Below are 27,252 nucleotides of genomic sequence, written 5' to 3' on the forward strand. Positions count from 1 at the left end.
CGACATTGTCGTCGACATTGAACCGGATGAATGGGGTGCAAACACCGCAGGACAATCACCCAGCACACCCACCACACACCCACACACCCACTTGCACACACAACCTTACAAATGGGATGAAAATCCGGCCCACATGTGTAGATAGCTAATTTCCACGATGCCATGAATCGAGCGAGAGCCAGCAACGTAAATGGCTTGTAATGCTCTAAGAGCTTTTCTATAGTGCTCAACTAGTTTTAAAACCGAAGTTTTGAGCACCAACTTTTCGACGCAGGCTCGTTATAAACTCGTTGCGATGGTAGTTTTTAAAAACTCAAGAGCTGGGCTATACTTGGAGTTATGTTAACCACTTTTTGAAATTTCCATTAAACTTTTCCGCAAATCCAAAAAATATAAGGAGATCTATGAACTCGTAGCTAAAACTCGAATTGAAAAGGCTTCTACAGGCAGTTCCTTTATATTTAAAGAGACTTAATTGTTTTGTACATCCCTAATTATCCTTCTCGTATTAAGCCCAGTTTACTTGAGCTTTTGGCTAAAAACAATTCAAGATTCTTCGCTTCCATTATCCCCTTACAATTCAATAGACCAGATTCAATTTATTTTAAGCATAACTAAGTGGGTCCTAATGCCTTTGTCTGCCCACAGAATTTATTCAGCGCTCCCATTTCTCCATTTCTCATCCGATTGGATTGCCTTGAGCCCCAAAGGGGACAGAGAGTAATTTTCTGGGGGACAAGCCAGAGCTGTGGATGCCGAAAGTCAATACAGTTGGCGAATATTTAATGGACTGCTGGTGGTGAATGGTAAATGGTGATGGTGATGGTGATGGTGATGCTGATGGTGACTGCAGCCGAATCGCGTGCACTGCAGGGCATTTTTGCGGATCGCAGCAAGCATTTAGGGGCGCTTCGCAGGACGCGGTGTTCCCGATTCGTCTGAGTGGATTTGAAGCCTCAGCTGCAGGCATTAGGGTGTGTATGTGTGGGTGGGTGCGCATCTGTGAGCGCTCAAGTGCGACTGTGTTGGTGCCGTGGATTTTGGCAGTTATTTTAAGCCAAATCTCTGCTGTAAAGCGTCCGAATTTCGGTCAGGCACGTAGTTCGATTTGCCATATTGTACTTTTTACACGGAGAGAAATATCCTGACATCTCTCATACAAAGAATCAATATATTTAATTAATATAACAATGATATTTAATAGAAGTTGGACTAGTTTTAAAAGCTAATTCACAAGAACTGAACTGGACTAGGGTGAACATTTTTCTCAGTGCATATGTTGAAGGGGCATTTGAGTGTGCTCGTGCGAGTTTATTAGCGAATTTGTGACTTCTCGTAGCGCACTATTGCGCTATTGGACTGAATGCAATTTAATGGAAACCGTAGATCCGTTTAACTCCTGTTCGTGCTCCACAGAACGACGATGCACCTGGCGACGCCTTTTGAAGCCGGGTCCGGGTAACGCCTCCTCGGTGCTGCACGCCCACTCGGCCAATTCCACGGACACGGATCTGAGCACTCTGGATAACCACGAGCTCTGGCTGCCCGATTCCAGGTGAGTTATCGAGTGGGCCAATCAGTGTTGTAGTGCAAATTACCATATATGTACATATATATATATGATTTATGTTTATGTAGCATAAAGGAGCCAACGCCCACGACCATGACGGCCCTGCATCAGTTTGGTGCCGAGATGCTGAAGCTATCCCGTGGCCTGGAGTCGGTGGCCTCGTCATCCACCACTGGTTCACCCACCAAATCCGAATTTTCCCTATCGAACCACCTGCAGCTGCAATACCCCAGCAGCCCCCAGCGATATGCCACCCACCAGCAGACCCACCATCAGCACCATCAGCACCAGCATAACCACCAGCAGCATCCGGCCGGAGTTTACCACCAGCAGGCATCGCCCAAGGGTCGCCACGGAACCACAGTCCTGGGCCTGTCCACCACCACGCTGGGCATCGAGCGGGAGAGCACCCGGAATTCCCTGGCCAGCAGTCGCATGGGCGGCGAACAGAGCGATGGGTGAGTCCATAAACAGTAACACTCTGGAATATGAAATACTATTAAATAATGGGCCGTATCCCGCAAGGATGTAAATTACTGAGTACCAATAACTTGTAATACAATATTATTACAAGTCTGGAAAATGGCGTTACTGCAATTATAAACCACGGTTGCACTTTGTTCTTCTAAACCTTTACAACTTCCTAAAGATGTAAAAATATACCACTTAACCAGAGCAAGCAGGGTCTCTCTAGTCACAAATAATATTAACACAGACAATTAAATTCATTTAACTTTATCCTGCCTGTGGGTCGCAATTTTCAGTAGTATTGTGGCAAATTCCTCGAAAAGCGTAGACAATTCGGAAAGGTACCTGGGAAAAACGTAAAGTTTTCTTGGTTCTTCACCTGACAAAAGGACAAACAGCTGCGATGGGCAAACCGTTTTGCCAGAGTGATCCTTTCTAGGCGCTCGCAGGACCTTTTGTTGTCGCTGTCTCAGCCGGTTTTCGAGTTGGCCAAGTGTGCTGACCACACCAAAAGCCAAGAAAATGCTCACCTCGAGTTCTTTTTGTGACTCGTTCACTTTCTCCTTTTCCATTTATTTAGTTTTTTCTGTGAGCTCCTTTTTGTGGCATTGCCTTTTGTTGTCCTTCCGCCTTCGACTCGTTGTGAAATTTTTCGTAATAATTAATTTTTTTCGCTTTCGTTTTCCTTTTTCTTTTTGTCGGTGGAAACTGTTTTTTTTTTTTGCCCTAAAGGGAAAGGCACTGCCTTTTTATTTGGCATTCGAGCCGCTCAAGTGATTTTGGCGTCGACTGAGGCCTTTTGCCGAAATGTGTTTTTCATTAATTTTCTAATTTTAGTCGACTGGCTTATGCTGGGATAAGTGATGCGACGGGAAATTCAATTAAAAAACTGAATTCATAGAAGACGAATGTTTTGAAAATCCCAAGAATTTAATAAGACATCAAAAAATGTATATACAAATAGATAAGGCGGTGTATGTTTATGGCCATTCAGGTGGAACTAATAGCAACTATTTAATTGCGTATAATATAAAATTCTATAGAAAAGCCTGAAAATTTAAAAAATTGCTTTTCTTGACACTTGTTCACGCATTTATTTTGATTTAATTGGGCATCAGATTCTGTCTGCCAAATGCATCCAATAAAAGATTAAATTTTTCGCAACGAACATCACTGCAAAAACGAACATTGATATCTTTAATTCCCAGCTCGATTTTAAGCTTGAATAAAAGGCAGCTCAACTTACGAAATGACTGCACATTTTATCTCGCTCATATTTTCCCATTTAACCAATCCCTTATGCACGTTTGTATCATACTATAGACTATATATCATTGTGACTGTGCGCTTTTCAAACAGATGGGTGGAGTATTGGAAGCACTATGTGCCACATTGTTTGACAGTTGAACGAATTTGCACAATCAATAAAATGGATTTGGCTTTGGCTTCCTTTTGTCCGCAATGGATGGGATACCAAGAGGGAAAGGACGAAAACAAATGGAACGGGGTCAAAGTCGAGTGGCTTTTAATTGTTGCACAATTTGCCGTCTCATGCGGGAAAGTTGACAAATGATGCTGGCGATATTCTAATTTTTGAACTTGGCTTGGCACTCAAAATCAGCTTAACACTTTGCCACATAAGATTATATACTATATATATGTAAATTCTCGTATATGCATGTGGGGTCGGTCCCCTGTGATGTCCTGATGAGCTTGGCGGCTGTTTAATTCCTTTGTGGGGGAAACAATAACAAAGTTGGCATCAGCTTGGCTTTGTTTCACTTGCATAATGAGAGGCTGGCCCCAATCCCCCATCCCCAGTCCCAACTGCTTAGCCCTGTTCCAACGCATCTCAATTTATGCGCACGTCTCGTGCACACAAATCAAAAACGCGAAGGATGCATAATGAGCTGACATCCTTATCCTGCGTCTTGGCAGCACCGAGCATCCCTGCCCTCCGCCGCTCAGCCACCTCCACTTGGCCTTCTGTCTGCTAACGCCTTCATTAGCAGCTAACCACGCCCCCATCGCCACCGCCCCTCCGTCTTGGCCAAATAAAGTTGGCGCGCATTTGCATGCAGGGAAAACGGGCGGCAGGACACAAAACCGCAAAGGCAGCTCGCAAATTTATGCGCTTTATTAAAATGAATGCAAAATGAGCCGGTACAGAAAAAAAGTTAATATATTTATATGCACACACTTTCAAATTAAAGCTACAAATATTTTTTAATTAAATATTAAATATTATACCAGACTCTAAATTGCTTTAAAGTACAGTAAAGTTTACAAAATGTTTTTAATTCAATTTTAATCGAAAATTTATAAAAATGTATAAATATGCCTATAATTCAAACTCCTTAATTGCAGTTAAATAAGCTAAAAAACTCAAGAACATTTCAAATAATACTGTAGAAAATAATGCATGATTTTTCTAAGTGTAGCGCGAACAACGGCGCAAATGAAAGGAAAACCTCTCAAGAAAAAATGTTAGAAGGCGGTAAACCACAAAGAGCAAACACAAAAAATGTTGCCTACTATTCCCGGCAAAACAGGTGAAAGAAACGAGATGACCGCAAGGCGTGTTGCCTTTTGTTGAATTGCTGTTAGCGAGTGTTCACTGCATTGTTTTAGGCACCTCGCCTTCGAATAGAGTTTTGCCAATTGGCTGCGCAATTTTAATTAAAAATGTACGTCGCCAAAGGGGAGAAGGTGAAAGAAAATGGCTGGATATTGGGTACTAAATCAATAAATCGGTGGGGTATGACATAGACATATTTTATATATTTTCGTTATTAAAACCACATGGTGTGCTAGGCACCATGCAGCTTTAACTTGGAGCGGGGAAATCGTTTAATAAACCACAGTTTTAACAAGAATTTTAAAGACTTTGACTTGATATATGCTATATTATATTATATAAAGTTTTGATTATTTAATTAAAAAAGTTGTGTTTTTTAGTACTCTTTCACAGCTTTCTCAACGATTGCGTGCGTATAAAAAGCGACGAAGAGCTTCGTCAGCTGTTCCAGGACGCGACCGACGTTCGGGGCACGAGGACGCAGACGAGGATGTGGACACGCCCACGTCAACGCTGCGCCGTCACAAGCGCCATAATAGCCTGCCCAAGAATGCACTCTATCCGCGGCACACCACTGTACAGGAGAGCCTCGATGATGACGACGACGACGAGGAGGAGGAGAGTCCGCAACAGAAGGAGAAACAGGCGAAGCCGAAAGGCTGCCACTCGGACACTGAGCTAGATCCTCCGCAGAAGGCGAAGCAGTGCCACATCGCTGGCCAAAATCACCAGACGGACTACCTGCAGCTGCCCTCCGTTTGCACCTGTCCGTATTTCGGGGACAGACCGCTCCAGAATTGCGTGAAATCGGCGGAGGTCAAGATTATCTCGTCCGCCTTCCGAGTGACCACCACCACGACGGCGGTGAGCAGCTCGCCCAGCGAAATGGAGCTACTCATGTGCAGTGGCGGCAACAAGAAGTCACTGACCTCCAGTGTGAGTGCCGGCACGACTGGTGGACCAGCAGGAGCAGCTTCTGCCGCAGTTGGCTCCACCCTGAGTCCACACTCTGCCCACAATCAGGGCAGTTCGCTGACTGTTCAGAGCGATGGTAGTGGGTACTTGGCTGCGCCGGGGACTCCTTGTCCTGGCCGACGAAAGCTGAGCATCTCAAAGACCGCATCGGTGGTTACGTGGGATTCAAGTCGTCATCGGCGGCGGGGCAGCAGTTTTGGTGGAGTGCGCACATCCCTGCTGCTGACGCCCACCAAAACAGCGACCGCCTTCAACTCATCGACACCCTTGAGAAGATCGGCCACCTTGAGGAGTCACCAGAACATGAACTACCAGGGAGCAGGAGATTGTGGAAGCAAGACCAGGACGACCACCTCCTCGCCCTGCATGTTGCAGCGGCAGCAAACGGTGCGATCTCATCACTCGAGGAACTCCAGCGTGATCTCCAGGAACTCCTCGCGCCACGGCCGGATCATCAGGCTGGAGCAGAAGGCCACCAAGGTGCTGGGTGTGGTGTTCTTCACCTTCGTCATCCTGTGGTCGCCATTCTTCGTCCTAAACCTCCTGCCCACCGTGTGCGCGGAATGCGAGGAGCGAATCAGCCACTGGGTATTCGATGTGGTCACCTGGCTGGGCTACGCCAGCTCCATGGTGAACCCCATCTTCTACACCATCTTCAACAAGGTGTTTAGGCAGGCGTTCAAGAAGGTCCTGCTGTGCCGGTATTCCAGCACGAGTGCCTGGCGACCGAGCAGATAGCAGACGCCCGTTAAACCGGGCAAACTCAAGACGAATACCCACAAGTGCGCCAGTGTGGATTTTCAGGATTCCACTGCTCCGGTGCGGGGCGTTCTGAAAAGAAGTGTGGCAGTGGCAAGTGACATATAAATACGGCAAGGAGCGGTCATTTCGCCTGCGGTCCACCGCACAACGTGCCGTATACGCAATCTCGAAGGGACGATAATGCCCACCCACCCAGCACTCCACACTGCTCACACGTGTGTCCTTGGGGCTTAAATGCTTATGTGCCTCTAATTAATTTCAAATTCAATTTGCATGCCGTTGAAAACACATGTCCCAGGCGTAAGAAGTGGAGCTGAGTGAATTAGTTTGAAGTGAATCGGAGTCGGATTCGGATCCCCGCAGGATTGCCAAGGGTTGGGGATTAAACTGGACGCAGACAACAACATAACGAGCTTGGTACTCGCCCCATTGTGGTTCCTTTGCAAACCACCATTTCCCACAGCTTTCAGCCTTCAGCAAAACGGCAAGGATGCAATTAATTGCGGAATGTTTGCTTTCGAATAACGTTGTACCGGCAAACACATTTTCTCTTCGACCAAGTTCTTGCGCACAGAAATTTCGTGTCAATCTGAAGATATATAAAACCACTTACTGCGAAATTTCTTTTAGATTCACTACGTACTATAAAAAAGAACTTCTCTTAGAAGAGAGTTTGAAAAGAATTTTGGTAAGTTTAAAGCTTGTCTATAAGGCCAAACTTTAAAAATTCCTATAATAGGAAAGCGCCAATGTAGCTTTGCAAACTTCGATCGATAAACGCTATTTTGTTCGGCTCTTGGCAATTATACATTAAATTTATGGCAAATTCGCAAGCCGCAAATGCACAAAGAATTTCATCGGTAGCCATTAAAGAAACCGACACGTACACAAATCCACGGCAATTTGTGACTTTTGTTGTTTGTTTGTGTGGTTGGACCGGCAGATTGCTATTTTTATTTGAAAAGTTCATTCATTTTGTTTTATTTCTGTGGCCAAATGAAAAATTTCAGCTGGTCACGTAAGAATTTGACGGTCAGGATGTGAATGGCGACTTCGGTGGCCGGAAGGCAGCTGAGAATCCTGTTGGCCGAATCGAAACCGAAGTCGGAGCAGCTGGCTGAATGCTGAAGGACATCAAACAACAAGGGGCCAACTGTAATAACGAAAGCCGGATGAAAGTTTCGAATGTGCTGCCAAGTTTTAAAGTCCCAGATGAGCGGTACACTTTTTGCTTGGTTTGGGTGGTGGCAAATGATAGGTAATGACGCCATTAGTGACAGCCACTCAAAGCCCCTGTCTCGATGACACCTCACCAAAAAAGAAAAAAGAAAGCCGGCAAAATTTGCGCCATTTTTGCTGACAAATTTGTAGCGTCCCCGCACCGAAACTTCGCACAGCAGGCGGCTGTGGAAAATGCTGAGAACAGACATAAGGAAACCCCCGTGGCACTTGGAAATTTATAGCAATTTTATCGCCGGCGGAAATATTTTTTCCACTTCATTGAATCCTTGGCAGGAGCAGGTCGCGTCCCAGTCTCGAAGTGTCGCACTCGTGGAACTTCATTGAACTTTAATGGCAGGCCGTCGGGCAAACAACAAAGCCAGGCCATCAGAGACACTCGATGGACCTGGCTGTAACCCAGCTTCCGTGTCTCCTATCACCTCGCCTTCCGCTGATTCTGCAACATATGTAAGCCCGTTTGGGCCAAGAAAATAAAAAACTAACTGGGGGCGCACAGCCATTACAGTGGCCCAAATACCTGGGAAAAGTTTTTGGAACTCATTTTAGGGCCGCAAAATGCAAAGAGTGTAAATGGTCGGCTATCAAAAACTTTCTTCGTTGTTTCCTTCGCTGGTACATTTCTTCATTCATAGAACACTTTACCTTTCAAAAACGATTTCCCTAACAAAAGCATTCTGGGAAAGTCTACCTTCAGGGTTGTTTAAATCATATCAACTATTTTTCCCTGACCACTACCAAAAGTTTTTCAACTTTATTGGTCTGATTAAAAAGTTGAAGAGCTCTTATAGTTACTAAACGGCAAAATACATACACAATAGACAAGTTTTGATTGTAGAAAATACTCAACAACACATGGCATGAAACCATTGTCTGAAGCACATAAGACCTAAAACAACTTCACAATAGCATAAGTTTAAAACGAATTTAAAACCAACTCACACAGCACAGTAAATATAACTTGTAATAGATGTTTCGAAAGCGAATTATGTACTACCCACTAAGAAGATAGAACTCTGTAAATTGTAGATTGATTAATCACTGATTTAATAAGATAAATCAGGAAAGGGGAGCATTGTGACAAAACGCTTTTACCAGTAGTTATAAGGAGTGGCACTTAGCAGTTGCCAACTCTGGACCTAAACTGACCTATGGAATAAGTAACTCTTGTATATACTTCAACCAAACAACAATAACACCCTTGGGGCAATCAAGTTGTGTATTATTTGTGTTTAGTCTAACGACCGGATGATTGGAGTAGAAAAACCCGTCAAGCCCTGCCCTGATTAGATTAGATTGTAGTGTAGCTTGATGGGGATGTTTTGTGATTTGTCGACAGATGGAACATGTTTTCTATTAAAAAACTAACTATCAAAACACCTCCAACAATGGACAATGAAAAGCCGAGAGCATTTTTTGAGGGTTCAAACTTAAGGTTTCCACAGAGCGAAACTTTCGAATTTGTAAAAGAATTTAGAACACCCAAACCGAAACCAAGCTTAAATTGCTTGCGTGTTTTACATGATATTTAACAATAAGCAGCCGAATTAATCAAAATTGCTTTCAATGATACAACAAAGAAAAACATATTAATAAACAATAACAAAAGTCTAAATAGCCCGAAATGACATATCCCCATGTATAAGTGTGTATTTTATGATATAGCCATAGCGTATCCTTCCTAATCTAAGTCAAAGACACTAAAACGTAGATAAAGAAATATGTGAAACATATTAGCTATAATGTTTTATGATTTGTACAAATGTTTTCTGATTGTATTCGGTTTGTATTAAATGTGCATTACATAAATTGCCCGCCACTGCGTTTTATTGAAAAAATATTATTTGCAAAATGAATGAAATGTAAATGGCAATGCTGATTGGGCTGCCAGTCAATCCATCGGAACTACGTTTTATCTCAAAGGAAGCGCTTTTATGCACCTCATAAAACTCCACATTAATATCCATATGGAAATCCACTTAATTAAGCTGCGAATAAGCCACGTTTATTTATATATATTCCACTTTAAGCATCGTTTAAGTGGAAAACGTTTTAAAATATAAGTGAGTCTGCAACAAAAGTGTGCAAAATAATGGTAAGTAAGGAACATTTTTTGTCTGAAGTATTCAAATAGCAACTGTGTTAACCCTTTTCTAAGAACCGTTCTCGTGGGTAAAACAAAAATAGAACATTTTCCACAGACAGCCTTATGGCACATCTGCAATTCAAACTTAATTTCTGTTGCCCACGTAGTGTCCACTCAACAAATATTGCGTATACGACCAGATGGTCTTTGTGAACCGCATTCATTTGCAGTGTGGGCGGCACTTAAAAGACAAGCCAAACAGAAACGAGCTTGGTGCATTATCCTCACAAGTTCAACGATAAAATGATAATTATGCCCGGCCACTTGACAAATTAATGCACGCTAATGCGGCACAAATTTTGTACTTCAAGAGGCCGTTGAATTTTGCAAAGTGCGCAGGGAAAATCCCCCAAGCAAAGTAGCCAGGCTAAACCGACCAAAAAAAAAAGCCCGTAAAAAGTGAGCAAAGTCAAAATTGCGACTACTCAGCGTCTGTTAATTTTATTTGCAGCTTTAAGGGCTCGTAAAGTAGCGCGGAAAAAGCGTAGAGGCCGTTTAATGGATTCCCTTTGGCCCTTCTCTCCTCTTCAAGCTGGCTAAAAAAAAGGTACCCTGCTCTTGAGAAAAAGTTACCATAATAAACGGTTTTTGCGCGATGCGACAACGCCGACAACTTGAAATTTTTGGCCAAGAGCGCCTGCGGGTAGGCAGCAAAAAATGCATAAAGAAATGGAAAGCATTCCCGAAACTGTGAAGCACTTGCATGCGCTTTCAATCTGCATATGTGTGCGAGCTCAAAGGTGCGGGTGATAATAGTTCTTTTTTTCGCAAATATTTGCGAATGCAAAAGCGGTTTTTGCGAAAAGTGTGGTGACGGGGTGAGGTTGTTGCTGCACTTAAGTCTGCGGGCCTACAACCAAGCGGCGAGCGGAAAAAACCCACTCACATTCTGTTTGTTCATTGGTCGCACATATCAGCGAAACAACAAAGGAAAGTGAAGCCGTAGTTGGTGTTTAAATATTTTTGTTTCCCCAATAAAAAACACCGGTTAAACACAGTTGAGCGACTTATTAATACCCTACTAACGAGAGAAATGCACTGGTACTTACATATTTTTAAAAGAAATTGATTGTGCAGCACCATCAATTGAAAAATATGTTACCCATTAGGACTCACTTTGCATTAAAAGCAGGAACCTGAAATCAGCTTTAGCATACCACTTGGATTTGAGTGGCAAGACGGATTGTGTAACAGGATTTCGCAGTGCTTATGTTCAATTGCCAACAAATTGTGTGCACTTTCTGTCGAACTGCAGGGTATGAAAAGCCTCAGTTGTTGCAAATTCCCATTTACCATTGGCTTTCAACCAAATGGACATGCAATCCTACACATATATATATATATATATATATATATATATTATATCGCAGCTGGGAAGTGGGGAAACCATGCCACCTGCCATGAAAACTGTATACATTGATTGCATTGATTTATGGCCCAGATGCTGTTCCATGCGGCTTGTTGCGCACTTTATGGCCATTTCGATTGGCTCTTTGCATCAGCAAAAAAGGCTGAATTGCAATGCCGTTCCTTCTGCCAAGTGCCGTGCCATTCTGCAACAATTTAAAGCCGCTTTGTGGCAAAAAGCCAGCCAGAAACCCACGCCCACGCACGGGCCCACAAGAGCCAACTCACAAGGACTATAGTCACATTATGTCGAATCACATTCAAATGGCAAGGCGCTGACAATAGGCGGATGATTTCGAAAGATGCGGCTGAATGCCGCATTACACTGTTCTTGATATTCAACATTTTGGGTGTGCTGTGAACGTGATGAAGTATAAAAGGGCAGTTGCAACCATTTTTGTGAAATTGTTCCAAAAATATCCCGAGTGCTTATAACCTGCAACTATTTTTATTCGACATTTTAACCAGAACCAGACCTAAGATGTGGCAGGGAGAAAATCTGCATGAGGCTAATTGAAAGCCCGCATCTGAGTGTGCGTGACAAATTGCCGAGCTGGTAAAGAAGCCGTTAACAAGGATATCCACTCACCGGCAATCCGTAATGGGAAATTATGGGCGACTTTGTTTTGCTTCAGTCTGCGTGAGTGTGTATGTGTGTGTGCCTTTCGGGGAGGAGGTCCTTTTGTTCCGGCCACAGGCGAATGGCCGTTGGCTGAATCGTTTGCAATTTATGTGACAGCATCAGAGAGGCAAAAGCAAACAGCCACACACAAAACCCTATTTACCTTTATGTGTGCCGTCTGATATTGCGACATGCGACATGTTGCACAATCCGATGGCAATTGGGCTCTGAATTTCACAATTACGCGCCCAGCTGCGGACAGCACGCAAATGTAATATGAAGTAATAATGAAATTAGCAAACAACGGACGAGCTCTTTGACATCAGCAGGGCTGTCCTGATTAGATTACCTCTCCCCATAATGATGTTGATGGAATAGCAATTTGGCAGGTGCCTGGCTGGTCCTTTGCTGAGGTGTGAATGGAATTGGAGTTCATGGGATCACAGCTCAGGTTGGCAGTTATAATGACTTTTAATAATTGCATTTTGCCTTCTAGTAGCTAATGTTTCCTCACAAATTCATTTAAGTAGATGTGTTGATGGAGAATGCTTTAAATAAAGCAAGTTTGCTGCGTAAGCACCGTCGATTTTTTATAAATTTTAAGCTAGGCATTAGAATGATTTGAAATCAAAATAGTCGCCATCCTAGACAGCTGTCGTTTGGTTTCCTCAAGCATAAATTGGAATTTGGTGCTGGCGATAATATTGATTGCTTTCAATTAAAATACCGCCAGCTGACTGCCGAAAAAGTTGACACGGCATGCCTTTGTGTTAATTTAATTTCAGGAACCCTACTACTTCAAAGTTGTTGACTGCGGGGCCAAAGTGCCAGGATATTGACAGCAATGCCTGCGGCTAGATCCTGTCAATTCTATGCGGGCACAGTTTTCAGTCTACACAGTTTTCGTTGGCCCAATGCCAGTCCGCTGACAGGACGACAGCCAGGATCCGAGTGGAAATTCTGTTTTCATTCAACCACTTAACTTTAATTCACTCAGTTGTAGCTACGGCTTAAAATCAAATTATTTTCTTTACACACGCGTTCAAGTTTTTATGTAAAGCTAATGGGTCAAACGAAATTAAAGACCATTAACGTGCTCCTTTAAATCCTTTGCAATTTACAGGCACGCAAATGTAAGCCCCTCTGGTGCATTTTTTATGAATAAATAAAACTGGATATTTTAATGGATATAATTAAAGGCCGTTTTTCCTCATTATTAAAGTATTTGTGTTTAACCAACTTTAATTAAAATGTTTCCTCTTTTAAATAATATTCGTATCGGGAAAGACAATTTTGGTATTTATACCCGTTACTCGTAGAGTAAAAGGGTATACTAGATTCGTTGAAAAGTATGTAACAGGCAGAAGGAAGCGTTTCCGACCATATAAAGTATATATATTCTTGATCAGGACCAATAGCCGAGTCGATATGACCATGTCCGTCTGTCCGTCTGTCCGTCTGTCCGTCTGTCCGTCTGTCTGTCCGTCTGTCTGTCCGTCCGTATGAACGCTGTGATCTCAGGAACTACAAAAGCTAGAAAGTTGAGATTAAGCATACAGACTCCAGAGACATAGACGCAGCGCAAGTTTGTCGATTCATGTTGCCACGCCCACTCTAACGCCCACAAACCGCCCAAAACTGCCACGCCCACACTTTTGAAAAATGTTTTGAAATTTTTTCATTTTTGTATTGGTCTTGTAAATTTCTATCGATTTGTCAAAAAACTTTTTGCCACGCCCACTCTAACGCCCACAAACCGCCCAAAGCTGCTACGCCCACACTTTTGAAAAATGTTTTGAAATTTTTTCATTTTTGTATTGGTCTTGTAAATTTCTATCGATTTGACAAAAAACTTTTTGCCACGCCCACTCTAACGCCCACAAACCGCCAAAAACTGTGTTTAAGACTCTCCTCCCTTCCACTAGCTGAGTAACGGGTATCAGATAGTCGGGGAACTCGACTATAGCGTTCTCTCTTGTTTTTTATTATTTAATGGATATAATTAAAGGCCGTTTTTCGTTATCATTAAAATATTTGTGTTTAACCAACTTTAATTAAATTTTTACATTTTTTAATAATATTCGTATCGGGAAAGACAAATTTTTCCAATATTGATATTAATGAATTCCTTTGATTAGCATTTTAATGAGCCACCACCCAGTGAGATAGATCCATGCTGATGCTTCCAATGATTCCAGATGGCTGGATTCATCCGGGCAATCATAGCGCCAGCTTATGTCTCCATTTACGGACTTTGGTCGATGGGCGATGCAAATGCTCCTGCCATTGAATGCATTATTTTTCCAGCTAATACCATGGAGACCGGCCACTTGGGCAGTGTGCTTGACCTTGGTCCGTTGCCGATGCCACGATGGCCTGCCTCGCTTCCCGTTGCCATGGCATCGAGTGGCTTTTGTGGGGGAAATATGGCAGAACATTTGTCTGCGGACCGGCGAGCTCAACTGTGCAGTGCGCTTATCAAATATCGTGTAATATAAATGTCCTGCTGGCTCTGCGCGTAGACACGCATAAAGGTAGTTAGCATGGAGAGGAAGCGGAAGTGGAGAAAGTGAAAGGCATTTCCGCTGACGAAACCGAACCGAGCGAACCGAGCACAAAAAGCACAATACAAAGCGAACAAAAAGGTAATCATCTAAGCGCTATGGGTGCCCAAAGTAGGCGGCAAAAACTGAAACAAATGAGTCCCTATAAATACACACGTAGCAATGCCCCCCATTCACATGCCTTATACCTCATTCCTCATTCCACATGCCCCATTTCGCATTTCCCACTTTCCCGGCACCGCCAACCATTTATCCACCCGGATCCAAAGTTATAGCAAGTCAGTGAGCAAAGAATGAGAACTTTTTGCTATGTGGGTGTGGGTGTGGGTGTCTGGGTATTTTGTGTCTGTGACACAATGAAAAATGCAAAGCGCAAATGAGTTGAAAACTTTGCCATAAGTTTCTGTGCGTACGACGTGCAATCGCAAAATTAAAGTCGACTTTTAGGCGTCTTACAAAATCTGAGAACTTTGCACAACAGATACGCGTAGGACATTACAACAAGGCCCATTTTAAGTGGGTACATTAGCTGGCACTCAAAATTCTGTCAAACAGAATATTTTTGGAGCCTTTTGCATTTTGGCTTGTTGAAAATACTACAGACTTTAAGCACCAGTGTGTGTACCATAGGAAAAAAGCTTTTAGTGTTTAAATTGAAAAATCAAAACTAATAAATTTGCATGAATAGATGGTACAATTTCGTTCACTTATTTCTGACGGGCTCTAGAACTTGCGGAAGAAAAAACCCAAGTACACCTTCCTCTAAAGAGCATCTAATTATCGCCTTACAAAGTGCTTAAATTTTCAAAACGTGGAATCTGTCCCGAAAACATTTTTGAGGAATGGGCTGTTTATCAGTGACAAGCCGAGGGCAAAAGAGACATGGGACTCAAAGACGCTCTCGCGGAGGTTTCCTGCGACCAAAAGTGAGTGGGACCCACAATCTGGCTGTGCTGCAAAATGTTAAGCAAACATTGGTACGCGGAAACGCAAATATTATTTGCATTTTACTCGACTGGTTTTTAATGTGCAAAATAAATATCAACGCCTACGAACGAGTGTGCTACCAGATTAGAGGTCCGATTCCGTCTTCTTGGCAGCCAGCTTTTGCAGCAAAGTCAAGAAGCTAAAGGCCTGCGTTATAACCTGAAACCCAAATTGTCTTTTCAAATTAAATGGTTAGTTTATAAAAGAAGAAAGGATTTTCTTACCGATCTTAGGCGATTCACATCCATCACATAAAACTTGCCAGCCGTCACGTGAACTGCCCGTCGACTATTAACCAGGAAGATGAGGATGTCCTGGCGAATGAAGTGGGCGTGCTGCCACCACGCGCCCCTCCAAAAGGCGTCGCCAGATCGAATGCTATGCCGACTGAGGAGTTCGCCGCAATAGGTGAACATCAGGAGCTCGAAGATGGTCAATCCCAAGTACTGCAGCTGGTTAACAATCCGCAGGACCTCCCGAGTACCCGAAACGCCCACAAAGACCAGCAAGCAAAGCTGGATGGTGATCTGCAGGGACTTGACCAGACAATATGGGCTGAATAGGTTCTCCAGCTCCTGGGCACAGTGCAGGATGAAGCGATGCAAGCGAACGCATTCCACCAAGGCGTTGTGGAATGCATTGCCCTGGCCAGGACATTTTCGTCCTGCCGACATCCTTAGCAGATCCGTCGGGTGCTCCTGCAGCAGAGCGTACTGATTTAATTCCCGGGTCGCGTCTCCCAGCAGCAACTCCTCTTGCAGCAAACTAATATAAGCAAGAGAGAACGCTATAGTCGAGTTCCCCGACTATCTGATACCCGTTACTCAGCGGCTGGAAGTGCAATTTCCACACTGGCAGGGGTGCGGGGTGTGGTGTAACACTCTAAATGCTAAACATAAATAATATGAAACATAATATTAAAACAATAAATTCTAAACTTAATGCTTTTTTTTTTATTGATGAAAAATAATCAATATTTTTTATCGATAAATAAAAGTAGTTGTCCAAAAGAGGAATGCCATACCTCATTGAATTCGTAACCAAAATCACTATCCTCCTGTGTTAAAAAAGAAAATTCTAATTTTTGAAATTTTTTTTAATAAAAACATTGGTCTTGTAAATGAAAAATAAGATTATTTCTTTTAAAACTTCAAGAGACAAGAAAATTTCGGATGTGCGGTGCGGGGTGCGGGGGGTTACTCTATGAGTAACGGGTATAAAAAGGCACTGGTATTAACTAACTAAATGTATGCATCTGGCCACAAAGGTTGCAGCTCAGAAAGTATAAAAAAAGAACAAACAAAAGTTGAATTAATTAATTCACTTAAGGTTGCAGCTGCTCGTACACAAAACAAGCTGCAAAAACGGAATGTTTGGAATTAAATGACTGTCGAACAAATACCAACCTTAGGCCGTTTATAGACTCCCCGGACAGCAGCTTGGAATGGGCATCCAGGTTCTTCAGGCTGCAGTAGAGCACATCGAACTGGCCCAGGAGCAGCAGGCTCAAGGTGACGAACAGGGATCCCCCGAATGAAAATGTCATGCCCACGAGGATCTGGCCGAAAAGTTGTGTGGCATACACCGCCGAATATGTGACGGGTCCCAGGGCATCAAAGGGATACCAACAATGGAGCGGCAGCATACGTATGCCCATCATCAATGGCGAAACGCCCCAGAATATCACGCCCAGCAGGCAGGACATCATCCACGCCAGCGTAAAGTTCCTGGACATCCTGTAGGCCGCATGGCCACTCACAAAGGTCACACCAGCCAGCGAATGATGGCGATATTCCCGGTTCATGTGATCCATGTAGGCCAAAAGGCGCCTGGAGCGCAGGCACCAGTAGATGGTGCCGTAGCCCGTGAAAAAGTATATTATGGTCATGGTGAGTGCATCGGTTATGGCCTGCAGCTCCCCCGTCGGCAGGACATCCAGTGTGGTTTTGGTGAACAGGACACCCAAATGCAGCGAAGTAAATATCACCATGGAACTATAGGCCTTGGCCAGCACTTGGCCCATCATTTCCAGCCGCTTCGGCCACCATTTGGGCAACCGCGGAGATGGCCGCGTGCCCATCGCCAACTGTTGTCTCATTAGCAGGCGGAAGAGGTTCGATTCCCTAGCCGGATCCAGGCTAATATCATACCTGATGTCCGCATTGACATTGCCGTGGAACTGAAGACTGGCCATCGACTGAATTTCGGGTGCCCAATCGAACTGCTTATGGACTCCCAGAGTCTTTTGGGGCTCCTATTTAAAGGACCCGGAATTTATGCATTAATGAGTTTTTAAAAGTTTTCCCCCACCGAATATGGCAGGGTGTCTGGCTGGGCGTGGCTCATAATTAACCGACTTAATGCCTAATTGCTTCTAAAAGGCAAAGTTGGCGAATATTTCGAAATATATAGCTCAATTTGATCACGAAGTGTTCTTATAAATTATAATTTACAATGGGTTCAAGGATATAGCAAAAATCGATGCTTTCTTCGCTTCTGTTTATACTGAATAATGAATAATGATGTCTAGATAAATCTGGTAAATTAATTTATTTAGGGAAAAGATCGGAAAAGTTTCTCAAATATTTTGAAACGCTATATTCTAGCTCAAAATTCGTTTTATATAGACAATTGTACAACTTATTAAAACTATCATTCATCCTTTAATAATACCCATGCAATGTGTCATTTCATTCGTTTTTCCAACAAATGCCAAGCAGGATCAACAACCATTTAATAACCATATTTACCCTCTTTATACATTGTTTTCTTTAATGCAAACCTGAAACCACAAGCAATTGACTTGTATACATATGCGTCGTTATTTCCAGTGAGCTGTCCTCTCCTACGCATTTTTGCATTACAGACATGCGAAATTGCGGATAACGTCAAACTTGACCTTCGTGACAGAAATTATTAAGTATAATTGCCGCGCACTTTGCATTTATTGAATATGAACGTAAAAATCCATAAGCCGTATTACGAATGCCTAATTGCCCCCAGACCTTCGAGGCATGCCCCTTTCCACATTCGAGAATCGGCATTGAGGAATCAAGAAAGGAAACGGGTGAAATGGCTCATAGAAAATGCTAATTGCCGAGTGAACTTTGCACACCTTGCAGGTGGCAAAAACCAAACCATATGCTAGCGTGTCGTGATCATGTAAATTAGTTCTGCCGTCGAGCTATTTAATTAGCCCCCAGCGACATGCAATTAACTGAACAAAATATTTAGCGAGCGGTTCAGGGTTCAAGTTAAAGTTGACAAGTGTATTTGCAGCTTTTGAGCGACCATGGCCATGTCCAATACAAATGCGAACTAATTTAATACCCTGCGGGCTTCATTTTTATTTCCAGAAATTGTTACACACTGTTGGCATAATGGTGGTCCGAAATGGTCGTCGTTTTGCAGGCCTGCGGGTTTGGTTTATGTCCGATTTATCTCTGGTGCTTGGCAGCTACTTGGCCAAATTGTTGTCGGGCTGTAAATGGCGAAACTTTAGAGCTCCATCGTCCTGCGGCTCCTGGGCAATACGTTTTATATGTAAGTCGATTTCATTATATATGCATGCCCTCCTGTTCAGCGGCCCCGTTTCGAGTTCCTTTTTCATTTTCCAGTCTGTCAGCGTGTTCTCACGCATGTCGGAGTGCCGTGTTTCGAGTGAATTTCACCTGCTGTGATTTATTCAATCAACTTGGGCGACGTCCTCGAGCTCTCGAGTTGCCTTTATTATTTAGACATCTTTGTTGTCTCTGCCGATGCGCCTTATGCGAGTTTAATGCCACTCGTAGGCCTTCACAATCTTGGCTGCCACATTTAATCTGCATAATTTTTATGAAAATTACAATGCACAACTCGGGGGGAGGACGGCAAATAAGATACAATTTTACTCATAGCAAAAGAGAATTACTTCTAAGATGTTCAGCAATCATGGTGGCGCTTTAATTGCCGTCACACGCGGCGTATGCTTAATAAAAATGTTCATTTCTGCGTTTTAAGTGGTTTTGGTGTAGCAATTTATTGCTTGTTGCAATCTACGTTAAATGTTTTTATAAATATTTATTGAATTTTTAATTTTCGTGTTCATATACATTATTTATAAACTGCCTTTTTTTTGTAAGCACTCAATACAACAAATGGCCGTTTACCTAGATGTATTTGTATTTTAAAGCCAATACATAATCTGTGTTTAAAAAACACTTGTAAGAAAATAAATCAACTTTTGAATATCAACGATTCATATCGGACTATTTATATGCATTTGTGTCAAAAATTGATTGAAATAGTTCGCAGCAAATCCTTTTCCATTTTTAAAACTCCCTTTTTTGCACAATTTCAAGTTCGTTTATTTTGTTCATTTCAGATTCCCGTAATCCAGTGATAAAATACAATTAACAAAAAAAGAATCCACTCATTTCGCTTTGGAGGCACCTGGCGTATGCACAGTTTTTAATTAAATGTCGCACCGACATATATGAAAATAAAATATATTCCCCACCACCTGAAAAAATATTTTTAGAGCTTTGCGCCACCTACCCCGCAACCTTTCGCAATCCCGTGGATTCGGGATTCCGAGGATCTGGGTGCGATTGCATTGTGCAGCAAACTTTTTAATTAATTGCGCTGGCCAATTTTTCGGCGGGGGCCAAAAGCTGTAATTGCAATTGAGTGTTGCACAGAGCAGATGACCGGATAGCAGAGTGGACCACACGGACATCGCTAATTTGCTGCCATCAGAGGAGCGGGAATAGCGGAAGAGGCGCGGAAACAGCGGGTCAATCAGTTGGCCATTTGGGTGGCCCAGTCGCCCAGTTGGCCAGGTACTAAAGGTTCTCCAGTCACGCGCTCCGCTTGCCTCATGTTTGCTAATTTATGCGGCACTGCAGCCGCAGGGCAACAGTCAACAGCGAGCGGTAAAACTTTCCCAACTGGCACTGAACATGAAGAAACGGTTAATCAGGCAAGCCGGTACTTGGAATACCCTTTCCAAAGATGTACCTTGACACTTCGTTTCCAATTTATCACATGGGTTTTCGAAACTTTTATCTCTTTAGGTCTGAACTCACACGTTAGTAGTAGTATTTATAATAAGTTTATTTTATGAATATAAACAATTAATTCCAAATATATTTAGATAAACATAAATATAGCAGAACAAGATCTACTTTAGTGCAACAGGTATATATATGCCGTGAACGTTAGACTTTCAGGAAGGGAATAAAAGAGCGACACTGTTGGCAAAGCGGAAAATGAAATGGAAATGAGAAGTGGAAAATGGGAAATGGGTAACAGGAACAGGATCGGAAAAGGTCTGGCTCCTGGCAACGCCTGTCATTGTTTTTGCTGCTCTTGTTCGCGTTTCAAACTTTGCTCACGCCCCGATGCCCCCGCCCACATTCATTACACATTGATGGCCAAGAGGTCCGACCGTTGAGCCACCCAACGCACCCAACCACCCAATCCTGTCCAGGAACTCCGCCCACTCCTCATCCGCTTTACAGTCGAATGTTGCCTTTTATTTCGCTCGGCCGCTGCACAAAACAATTTGTCAAACAACAAGCGAAAAACTTTCTTCACTCCAGGGAGGTTAAGGTTCAACACATTTCCACTTTTATGAGGGCTCCTTAACCCCACACAGAACCAACCATTTTGAATTGATAGAAAAAGTTTTAGTTGCACTCTAGCCAGTTTTCATAATTCATTTCATTTGCATTCAGCACCACTTACGACCATAATTTGCATAACACCATTAATTTGAGGTCTACAGCCTGTTTAAATATTGCAGATTTATATTTTATTTATAAATAGCACATATATATTTGAAATCTTGGCCGTCAACGGGTTAAGTCTGTTTCAGAGGTGAACGGCAATACAGCAGATTCTTTAAACTTTCGTTTAAGTTGGCAACTGATACGATGAACACAAACTGCCGGAGTCCAAATGCTCAACTCGAATAGCTGACATCCCTCGGAGGCTTGACTTAGAATTCGCACAGTTTGTTAGGCATTTTGTTCGGCAATTTCGGGCTGCCTGACAAACGGAAAAAAGTTTCTAATGCAATTTTGTTAAATATTTTTGCTCTGATTTTGTTTGGCTCACCCGCCCACCTCTTTCCACACAGCAAATAGTTACGCAGCCCAACGGCAATCAAAATGTACCAACTATAAGCTGTGATGGCGGCAGGCTCTACTTTTATTTTGAGGCAAGTGAAAACTAAACTTTTCGACCTGCCAAATTGAGTTTGGAAGTTGCAAACTGTCTCAACTGGCAGGCCACATATGAGGCTAATTCAATTTGAGGTAAGTGCTGGCACTTTCCCTCCCCACTCCCCCTTCCACGACCGCCCAAGGCCATACGAAGTACAATAACAATTAGCATTAACACATTGATGAGGTGCCACCCCGCCGCCACACCCCACTCCACTCTGCGGTTTGTTGTCCTAGTCAATGTGGCCGGGATTTGCTTTGGCGCGTGTCTCGTAAACGAGAGTAAACTTAATTACAGCCAGGATCTGCAGCAGCAGCAGCTGCTTGTTAATGCGGTTTTTGGGGAAATACCCACATATAACTCAAACTCTGGGCTTATACATAGGTATGTATGTGTGTTTGGTTTATTAGTTACGCCTGGCGGCGGCTTCACAAATGTCTTACTGTAATTAACGCCCAGGGCTAGGCAAACAAAAGCCGTCTAAACACACGCGACTGGTAGGCGCTGCATTAACAAAACTCAGCCAAGTGTTACCTGCCTTGCGGTTCAACGGAAATCGGGCCAAATTCTTTGCAAGTGTCAAAGGGGAATTACAATTAATGGTGTATGACTAAAACGCAAAGGCGTTGAATCCACAAAGGCGCAACTAAATTGTGAGTTTCTCAAATGCAAATAAATAGGGGGTATCTAATAAAAGTTCGGTTTAATCATAAAAATTCTCTGTTAATATGACAAAATCAGCGACTAATACTTTATAAATATTTTATCTGCAGAACTCTTTTTACAGCGGTTAGAAATGTCATAGAATTAGGGTAATTGGACAAAACCAACGAAAACTGAAATCTAAAAAAGTAAAAAACGTTTCGCAGTAGTTCACTAGCTCTATCCATCTAATCAGGCTTAGGTGGAATAAGAAATCGTATTTCTGAATGAATCGCCATCCAATTAGGAGACGGAATATGTGCCCATTAAAATCTGATTTCGTATGCAGGCGAACAAAGCCGCCAGTCTGCAAATGAAAGAATCATGTGACGTGGAAATCGGAGACCTTGACTGCAGCTAGATGGCCAACAGGTGAGCTGGTGAACTGGTGACCAGGTAAATGGAACAGCAGACAGCCAAGCTGTGGCCAGTCTTGGTATTCGGGCACCTGCTTGCCCTAATATTCAATTAATCACATTATGCAGGCTGTCGACTCGGATTAGCAAACCCTGGCCGTGTCCCAAGTGTAACACAGTAATCAACCGAAACCGAATCCGAATCCAAATCCGACTCCAAAGTCCCGGCTTGTTATACAAATAACTGGTGGGCAGTCAATTACGGCGACTGGCCAAGGAAATCCAACTAAATATTTTATTATGAGCCAGCGTTTGTCTTGATTATGCGCCAAGTTGCTGGAGGGGAGCGCAACTAATTGAAAACTTGCTAAAGTTTTTCTCATTAATAATAAGCCAGACCGACCGACCGGAGCCACTGGCGACTATTTGCTTACGGCGCGGAGCGACTCCTCGCCATCGTCCTGCTCTCATCCAGTCATTTTGATTTGTTGTAAATGATTTAATTACTTATTGCAAGGCGCTGGGAAAGCTATTATTAAGTTGGATGCCCGCCAGGCCGCACTAAACACGCGTATTAGATTAATGTTGTGATTACACAGTCATGCCCAACGATAGATACTTATCCAAATGGTAAGCATTGAGTTTTCGTATATTATTCACTCTGAATAAGTCAAACATTATTTATTAAGCTAAAACGGAAGTATAAACTTACTTAATCAAGTCTAAAAGTATTTTCCTCGTCGTTAGTAATAGACTCCTATTATTTTGCCCATAGCTGTCTGGCACACCGCACTCCATCTCCCGCTGTATTTTGAAGCGTTAACGAGTCGCAATCGCTTATTGCATACTTTTCAGCTTCCGTCGAGGGGCTTCCCCCTTCTCATTCCGTATTCCGCAGGATTCACGTTGGCAAGGACGCAGCTCCTGCTATTGAATTATGCATATTTCGTTGCAGGCAGTGGAGCTTGAAGTGAAATGGTGGCTGGAGGCGGGCTGCCCAGACAGCAATCTATTCGTTTGTCGTGAGTTGGTGGCGCGGGGAAACGTTAGAAGCGGGATGGGCGGTAAATAGAATTATTACCTCGGCAAAGTGTTGATAAATTGTATTTGCAACAAGTCAATGATTAAGTTATTTAACAACAACTACGAACCCAGCTGACCAGCAGTCTATATTTTCATTCGAGTTTCACAACACACTCTCATAATAGTAACTTTCACTTTTGTAACGTTTTAGCACATAAAAAAAATATTACTAAACAAAAAATCCTTCGAGCCGGATTTGAACCAGCGACCTATGGATTTCTATTGCTTGTTTTCCAACTACAGTCCACCGCTCTACCAACTGAGCTATCGAAGGTCGGTGAGGGACGCCGTGTTGGGGGGATTGATGTGCTTTCGGAACTATACCTCCAACATTTATTCGAACAAATTTCGTGGTCAGCTAAATTCGCTTATCAGTTGGAGCCCGGCGGTTTCGTAGTAATGAGACTCTCCTAAAATTAAAATGCTAGCTAAACTAAAATCATATCTGTTTTACTTTCTAAAGTAATTGCAAAATTAAAATAAAACTTAACATAAAATAAAAAAAAAGCAAAAAATCCTTCGAGCCGGATTTGAACCAGCGACCTATGGATTTCTATTGCTCGTTTTCCAACTACAGTCCACCGCTCTACCAACTGAGCTATCGAAGGTTGGGAACTCGGGTGGCCAATGTATGTTTTGTGTATATGTGCGAGCGAGCGAGCGCTGGCTGAAGAAACCACTTCGATCTCAACTAATGACGTAATATCTTGATCAGCAGCAAGTTTATAAATAATGCACACCACAGCCGAAATTTATTATTATTGGAGTTTCTAAGGAAATACTTTATTATGCATTAAAAACCCTTTTTGCCACATTTTTTATAACAATTTTAAATTTCGAACACTATTGTAGGTCTTTTAAAAGTCATGATATTTTATATCTTAAATTTTTTTTGATATTTTATCTCTTAAATTTTTTTCATAGGGGGTGTATTTCTCAATAACAATAGGTAATAGTTTTCCAATTGAGTAATGAAAAGTGATGAATCGGCAGAACGGATCCACCACCTTCGAAATCACCTCCTCAATTTCATTGGGGGCAGGAACTTTGAACAGCCCTCAACTGCAAGAGATAGCACTTGCAACAAGCAGTCTTCGAAGGAATTTAATCAATTATGTGCCGTATACGCAACGTGTGCTGCAAAGTTGTGGGTGAGCTGGTACAAGTGCAAACTGAAATCCATTATAGCCATTTGCAAGCTGGCAATTTGTGCAAGGGGGGAGATGGTCATCGTTAACGAGGTCAACAGCAAAAGATGAAACAAACTCAATTTCCTACGATGGGAAAATGCAACAAAAATGGCACTTTTAATTGGAAAATTACACCGACCAGTTGTGGGGCATGACCCTCTCTGTTATCTCCGTTCCACGCGGCACAGCGGGTAATCCTTAAGCTTCAGGGAGATATTACCCTTGACCAACAGCTCCTCCAAGCGGGCCTCCGTGCTGATTCGATAGCTGCGAAAGATCTTCGCCAGCAGCAGTTTCATCAGCATTTGGGCGTATCGGTAGCCGATGCACATGCGCAATCCCTTTGTGAAAGGGATGAAGGCAAAGGGATGCCTTTGTGGCGAATCCAATCCGAAATGCGCCTCAGGATTGTAGGTACGCGAAAGTGGTCCCCACACCCGTTCATCCCGCTGCATGTTGTAGATATCGATGCCAATCTGGGTGCCACGTGGAATGAGGAACTCCCCGTCATCGCGCTTGAGCTGAATGTCCTGATCCGCTGATCGCAGTACCATGGGCACTGGTGCAAATAGCCGCATGGCCTCGTTGATGACCATTTCAGTGTACTCCAGTCGTTGTAGCTGCTCCAAGGATATGTCGCCATACGACGGCAGCTCTTTGACCAGTTCTTCGTGCAGCTTCTCCTGGTAGCAGGGATGCATGGCCAGGCAGAGAATGGTAAAGTACAATGCCGTCGATGTGGTCTCGAAAGTCTATAAAATGAGTCATCATACGTTATTCTTACTGTATTTTTTGGACATACCGCTGCAATGGTCACATTCGCCTCATCCCTCACATCCTGCCAACTCAACTGACCGCGCTCCACATGCTCCCGCACCTGCTCGATGAAAATGGCTTTGGACTTGCCTCTCATCTCCAGTTCCGAGCGCTGCTGCTCCAGACTGCCATTGGCGGCCACCACCGAGACTATGGGTTCAAGAAGCTGTCGGAAAAAGAAGCTCACCATGGGTAATCGCATAAGTACATTACCTTACCTGTTCTATAAACCCGAAAAGTATGCCCACGACCTTTTCCTGCAGGCGGAAAAGTCGGGAACGACGATATATTAGGTCCGGATAAAGCCAAGGTGATAGCATTCGTTTCACACACACTTCGGTCAAGCTAAAGAAAAATATTCATATTAACCAGTATTGTCTTATCCTATTAACTAACCCATTATATGCTTTAAATATGGCTATAGATCCGTCGTGCTGGAAGTTCATTTTCTTGCCCATCGTTGTCTCTACAAGTAATGCCGATGAAATATAAACGATTGAAACGACATGTAAATACTCACGACAAGCTGCCTCCAAAACGATTTTCTTGAGTATTTGGTAAATTTCCAGCCTCTTACCATGCTGCACTCCCTCAAGCTCCAGCTTCTGCAGAAGTACCTCGGCTTCGCCATTAAAAATGGGCAAGAAGTTGCTGAGAATCTGGCGTCCAAAGGCGGGATTAATGAGGCGACGATGTTTGTGCCAGCGAGGCGAACTGGACGTGAACAGTCCGTCACCTATGGCCGAACTCATGAATCGGTAGAAATCGCCCTTATTGGTGCAGTGCGTCGAGTTGAGTATCTGTTCAACGCTGGATGGATCGTTTATGTAGAGGAAACAACTGGTACCCATCCATGAAATGAAAGGCGCTTTAAACTGTCGCGACAGACCATCCATGTACTGCAAAAAGGCTGTCAAATATGCCAGGTTACCGAAGGCCTCACGAAAATCCTGTCCAGCTCTTACTCTCCGGGTTCATCATCTGTAAGCCCATGCCTATTAGGGGCCAGCCAATGGGGCCGCGCAACTGCCATGCGACTTTATAATACCTTCGCCGGCTCCACAGAAAGTATATCCACGCCAATAGCAGCCAGCCGATTAAAATAATGCCGGTCAGCATGTCGATGAACCTGGTAGACTGGGAGGCGACCCGTATCCGTAGTCGAAAATTTAATTGCTCCTCGCACAACGTTCGACGGCAGACTGAGCTAGCAATTTCCAGCTTTAAGATCCATTCAGGTTTCTATATGTTCGAAACACACAATTGTCAATTAATATGCAAAATACACAAAAAAAAAATGTAAGCCATACTAATTGACAGATTTTATGGAATTATCAGGGAATACACCTTTAAAAAAAGCAGCCTTATCGACTGGCTTTTCGAACTGAACTCATCTGCTTTTCTGCTCGCCGCCTCGTATTCTGCCAAAAGTCGGTCAGAGAAGGGGGTTTGTACTTGTGTACCTATATTTTTCTAGCTGGGGATTACGCATTTGCGCCTTTAATAGCTCGCTTTCCATGCTCACCGCGTTGTGGGCCGATTCTCGTTTGGGTGGCGATTTTCATTCGAGTCGCGTATGC

The 27,252-nt window shown here is 43.2% G+C and overlaps 3 protein-coding genes and 2 non-coding genes across 6 annotated transcripts in view; 1 reads left to right on the forward strand and 4 right to left on the reverse strand.

Annotated features, from left to right (window-relative positions):
* Nucleotides 1-9,406, forward strand: part of LOC6536232 (dopamine D2-like receptor) — a 43,096-nt gene extending 33,690 nt beyond the window's left edge. For both annotated transcript variants that reach the window (XM_015192130.3, XM_039375517.1), the window contains 3 exons: nt 1,417-1,555; nt 1,639-2,028; nt 4,997-9,406. In XM_015192130.3, the coding sequence (XP_015047616.2) occupies nt 1,417-1,555; nt 1,639-2,028; nt 4,997-6,329 (1,862 nt within the window). In that variant the 3' untranslated portion in view covers nt 6,330-9,406. The remainder of the gene's footprint in view (nt 1-1,416; nt 1,556-1,638; nt 2,029-4,996) is intronic.
* A 4,400-nt stretch (nt 9,407-13,806) lies between these two features.
* On the reverse strand, nt 13,807-17,530 carry LOC6536233 (putative odorant receptor 85e). Its single transcript, XM_002096788.4, has 3 exons — nt 16,725-17,530; nt 15,543-16,083; nt 13,807-15,477 (listed from the first exon to the last, which is right to left on the reverse strand). The coding sequence occupies exons 1-3, from the start codon at nt 17,510-17,512 to the stop codon at nt 15,403-15,405; spliced, it is 1,404 nt and encodes a 467-aa protein (XP_002096824.1). The 5' UTR covers nt 17,513-17,530; the 3' UTR covers nt 13,807-15,402.
* Nucleotides 17,531-23,847: 6,317 nt separating this feature from the next.
* Nucleotides 23,848-23,940, reverse strand: Trnay-gua. The gene is made up of 2 exons: nt 23,904-23,940; nt 23,848-23,883 (listed from the first exon to the last, which is right to left on the reverse strand). It is a non-coding gene; the product is annotated as a tRNA-Tyr (tRNA).
* Nucleotides 23,941-24,181: 241 nt separating this feature from the next.
* On the reverse strand, nt 24,182-24,274 carry Trnay-gua. The gene is made up of 2 exons: nt 24,238-24,274; nt 24,182-24,217 (listed from the first exon to the last, which is right to left on the reverse strand). It is a non-coding gene; the product is annotated as a tRNA-Tyr (tRNA).
* Nucleotides 24,275-24,417: 143 nt separating this feature from the next.
* Nucleotides 24,418-26,896, reverse strand: LOC6536236 (probable cytochrome P450 313b1). The gene is made up of 6 exons (XM_002096789.4): nt 26,638-26,896; nt 26,193-26,582; nt 26,069-26,138; nt 25,891-26,017; nt 25,659-25,838; nt 24,418-25,608 (listed from the first exon to the last, which is right to left on the reverse strand). Exons 1-6 carry the CDS (start codon nt 26,789-26,791, stop codon nt 25,021-25,023), a joined length of 1,509 nt encoding a protein of 502 aa, XP_002096825.1. The 5' UTR covers nt 26,792-26,896; the 3' UTR covers nt 24,418-25,020.
* Nucleotides 26,897-27,252: the final 356 nt, after the last annotated feature.

This window comes from Drosophila yakuba, chromosome 3R (genome assembly GCF_016746365.2).
Source record: "Drosophila yakuba strain Tai18E2 chromosome 3R, Prin_Dyak_Tai18E2_2.1, whole genome shotgun sequence".
Taxonomy (NCBI): Eukaryota; Metazoa; Arthropoda; class Insecta; order Diptera; family Drosophilidae; genus Drosophila; species Drosophila yakuba.

Excerpts from the sequence above, each read along its gene's own strand:
- LOC6536236 (XM_002096789.4), bottom strand. The coding sequence starts at position 26,791 with ATGCTGACCGGCATTATTTTAATCGGCTGGCTGCTATTGGCGTGGATA. Across the intron at positions 26,018-26,068 it reads ATATTTAAAGCATATAATGG|CTTGACCGAAGTGTGTGTGA; the intron begins GTTAGTTAATAG and ends ATTTTTCTTTAG. Across the intron at positions 25,839-25,890 it reads TTTTCGGGTTTATAGAACAG|CTTCTTGAACCCATAGTCTC; the intron begins GTAAGGTAATGT and ends TTTTTCCGACAG.
- LOC6536233 (XM_002096788.4), bottom strand. The coding sequence starts at position 17,512 with ATGGCCAGTCTTCAGTTCCACGGCAATGTCAATGCGGACATCAGGTAT. Across the intron at positions 16,084-16,724 it reads GAGTCTATAAACGGCCTAAG|TTTGCTGCAAGAGGAGTTGC; the intron begins GTTGGTATTTGT and ends TGCTTATATTAG. Across the intron at positions 15,478-15,542 it reads ATGTGAATCGCCTAAGATCG|GTTATAACGCAGGCCTTTAG; the intron begins GTAAGAAAATCC and ends TTTGGGTTTCAG.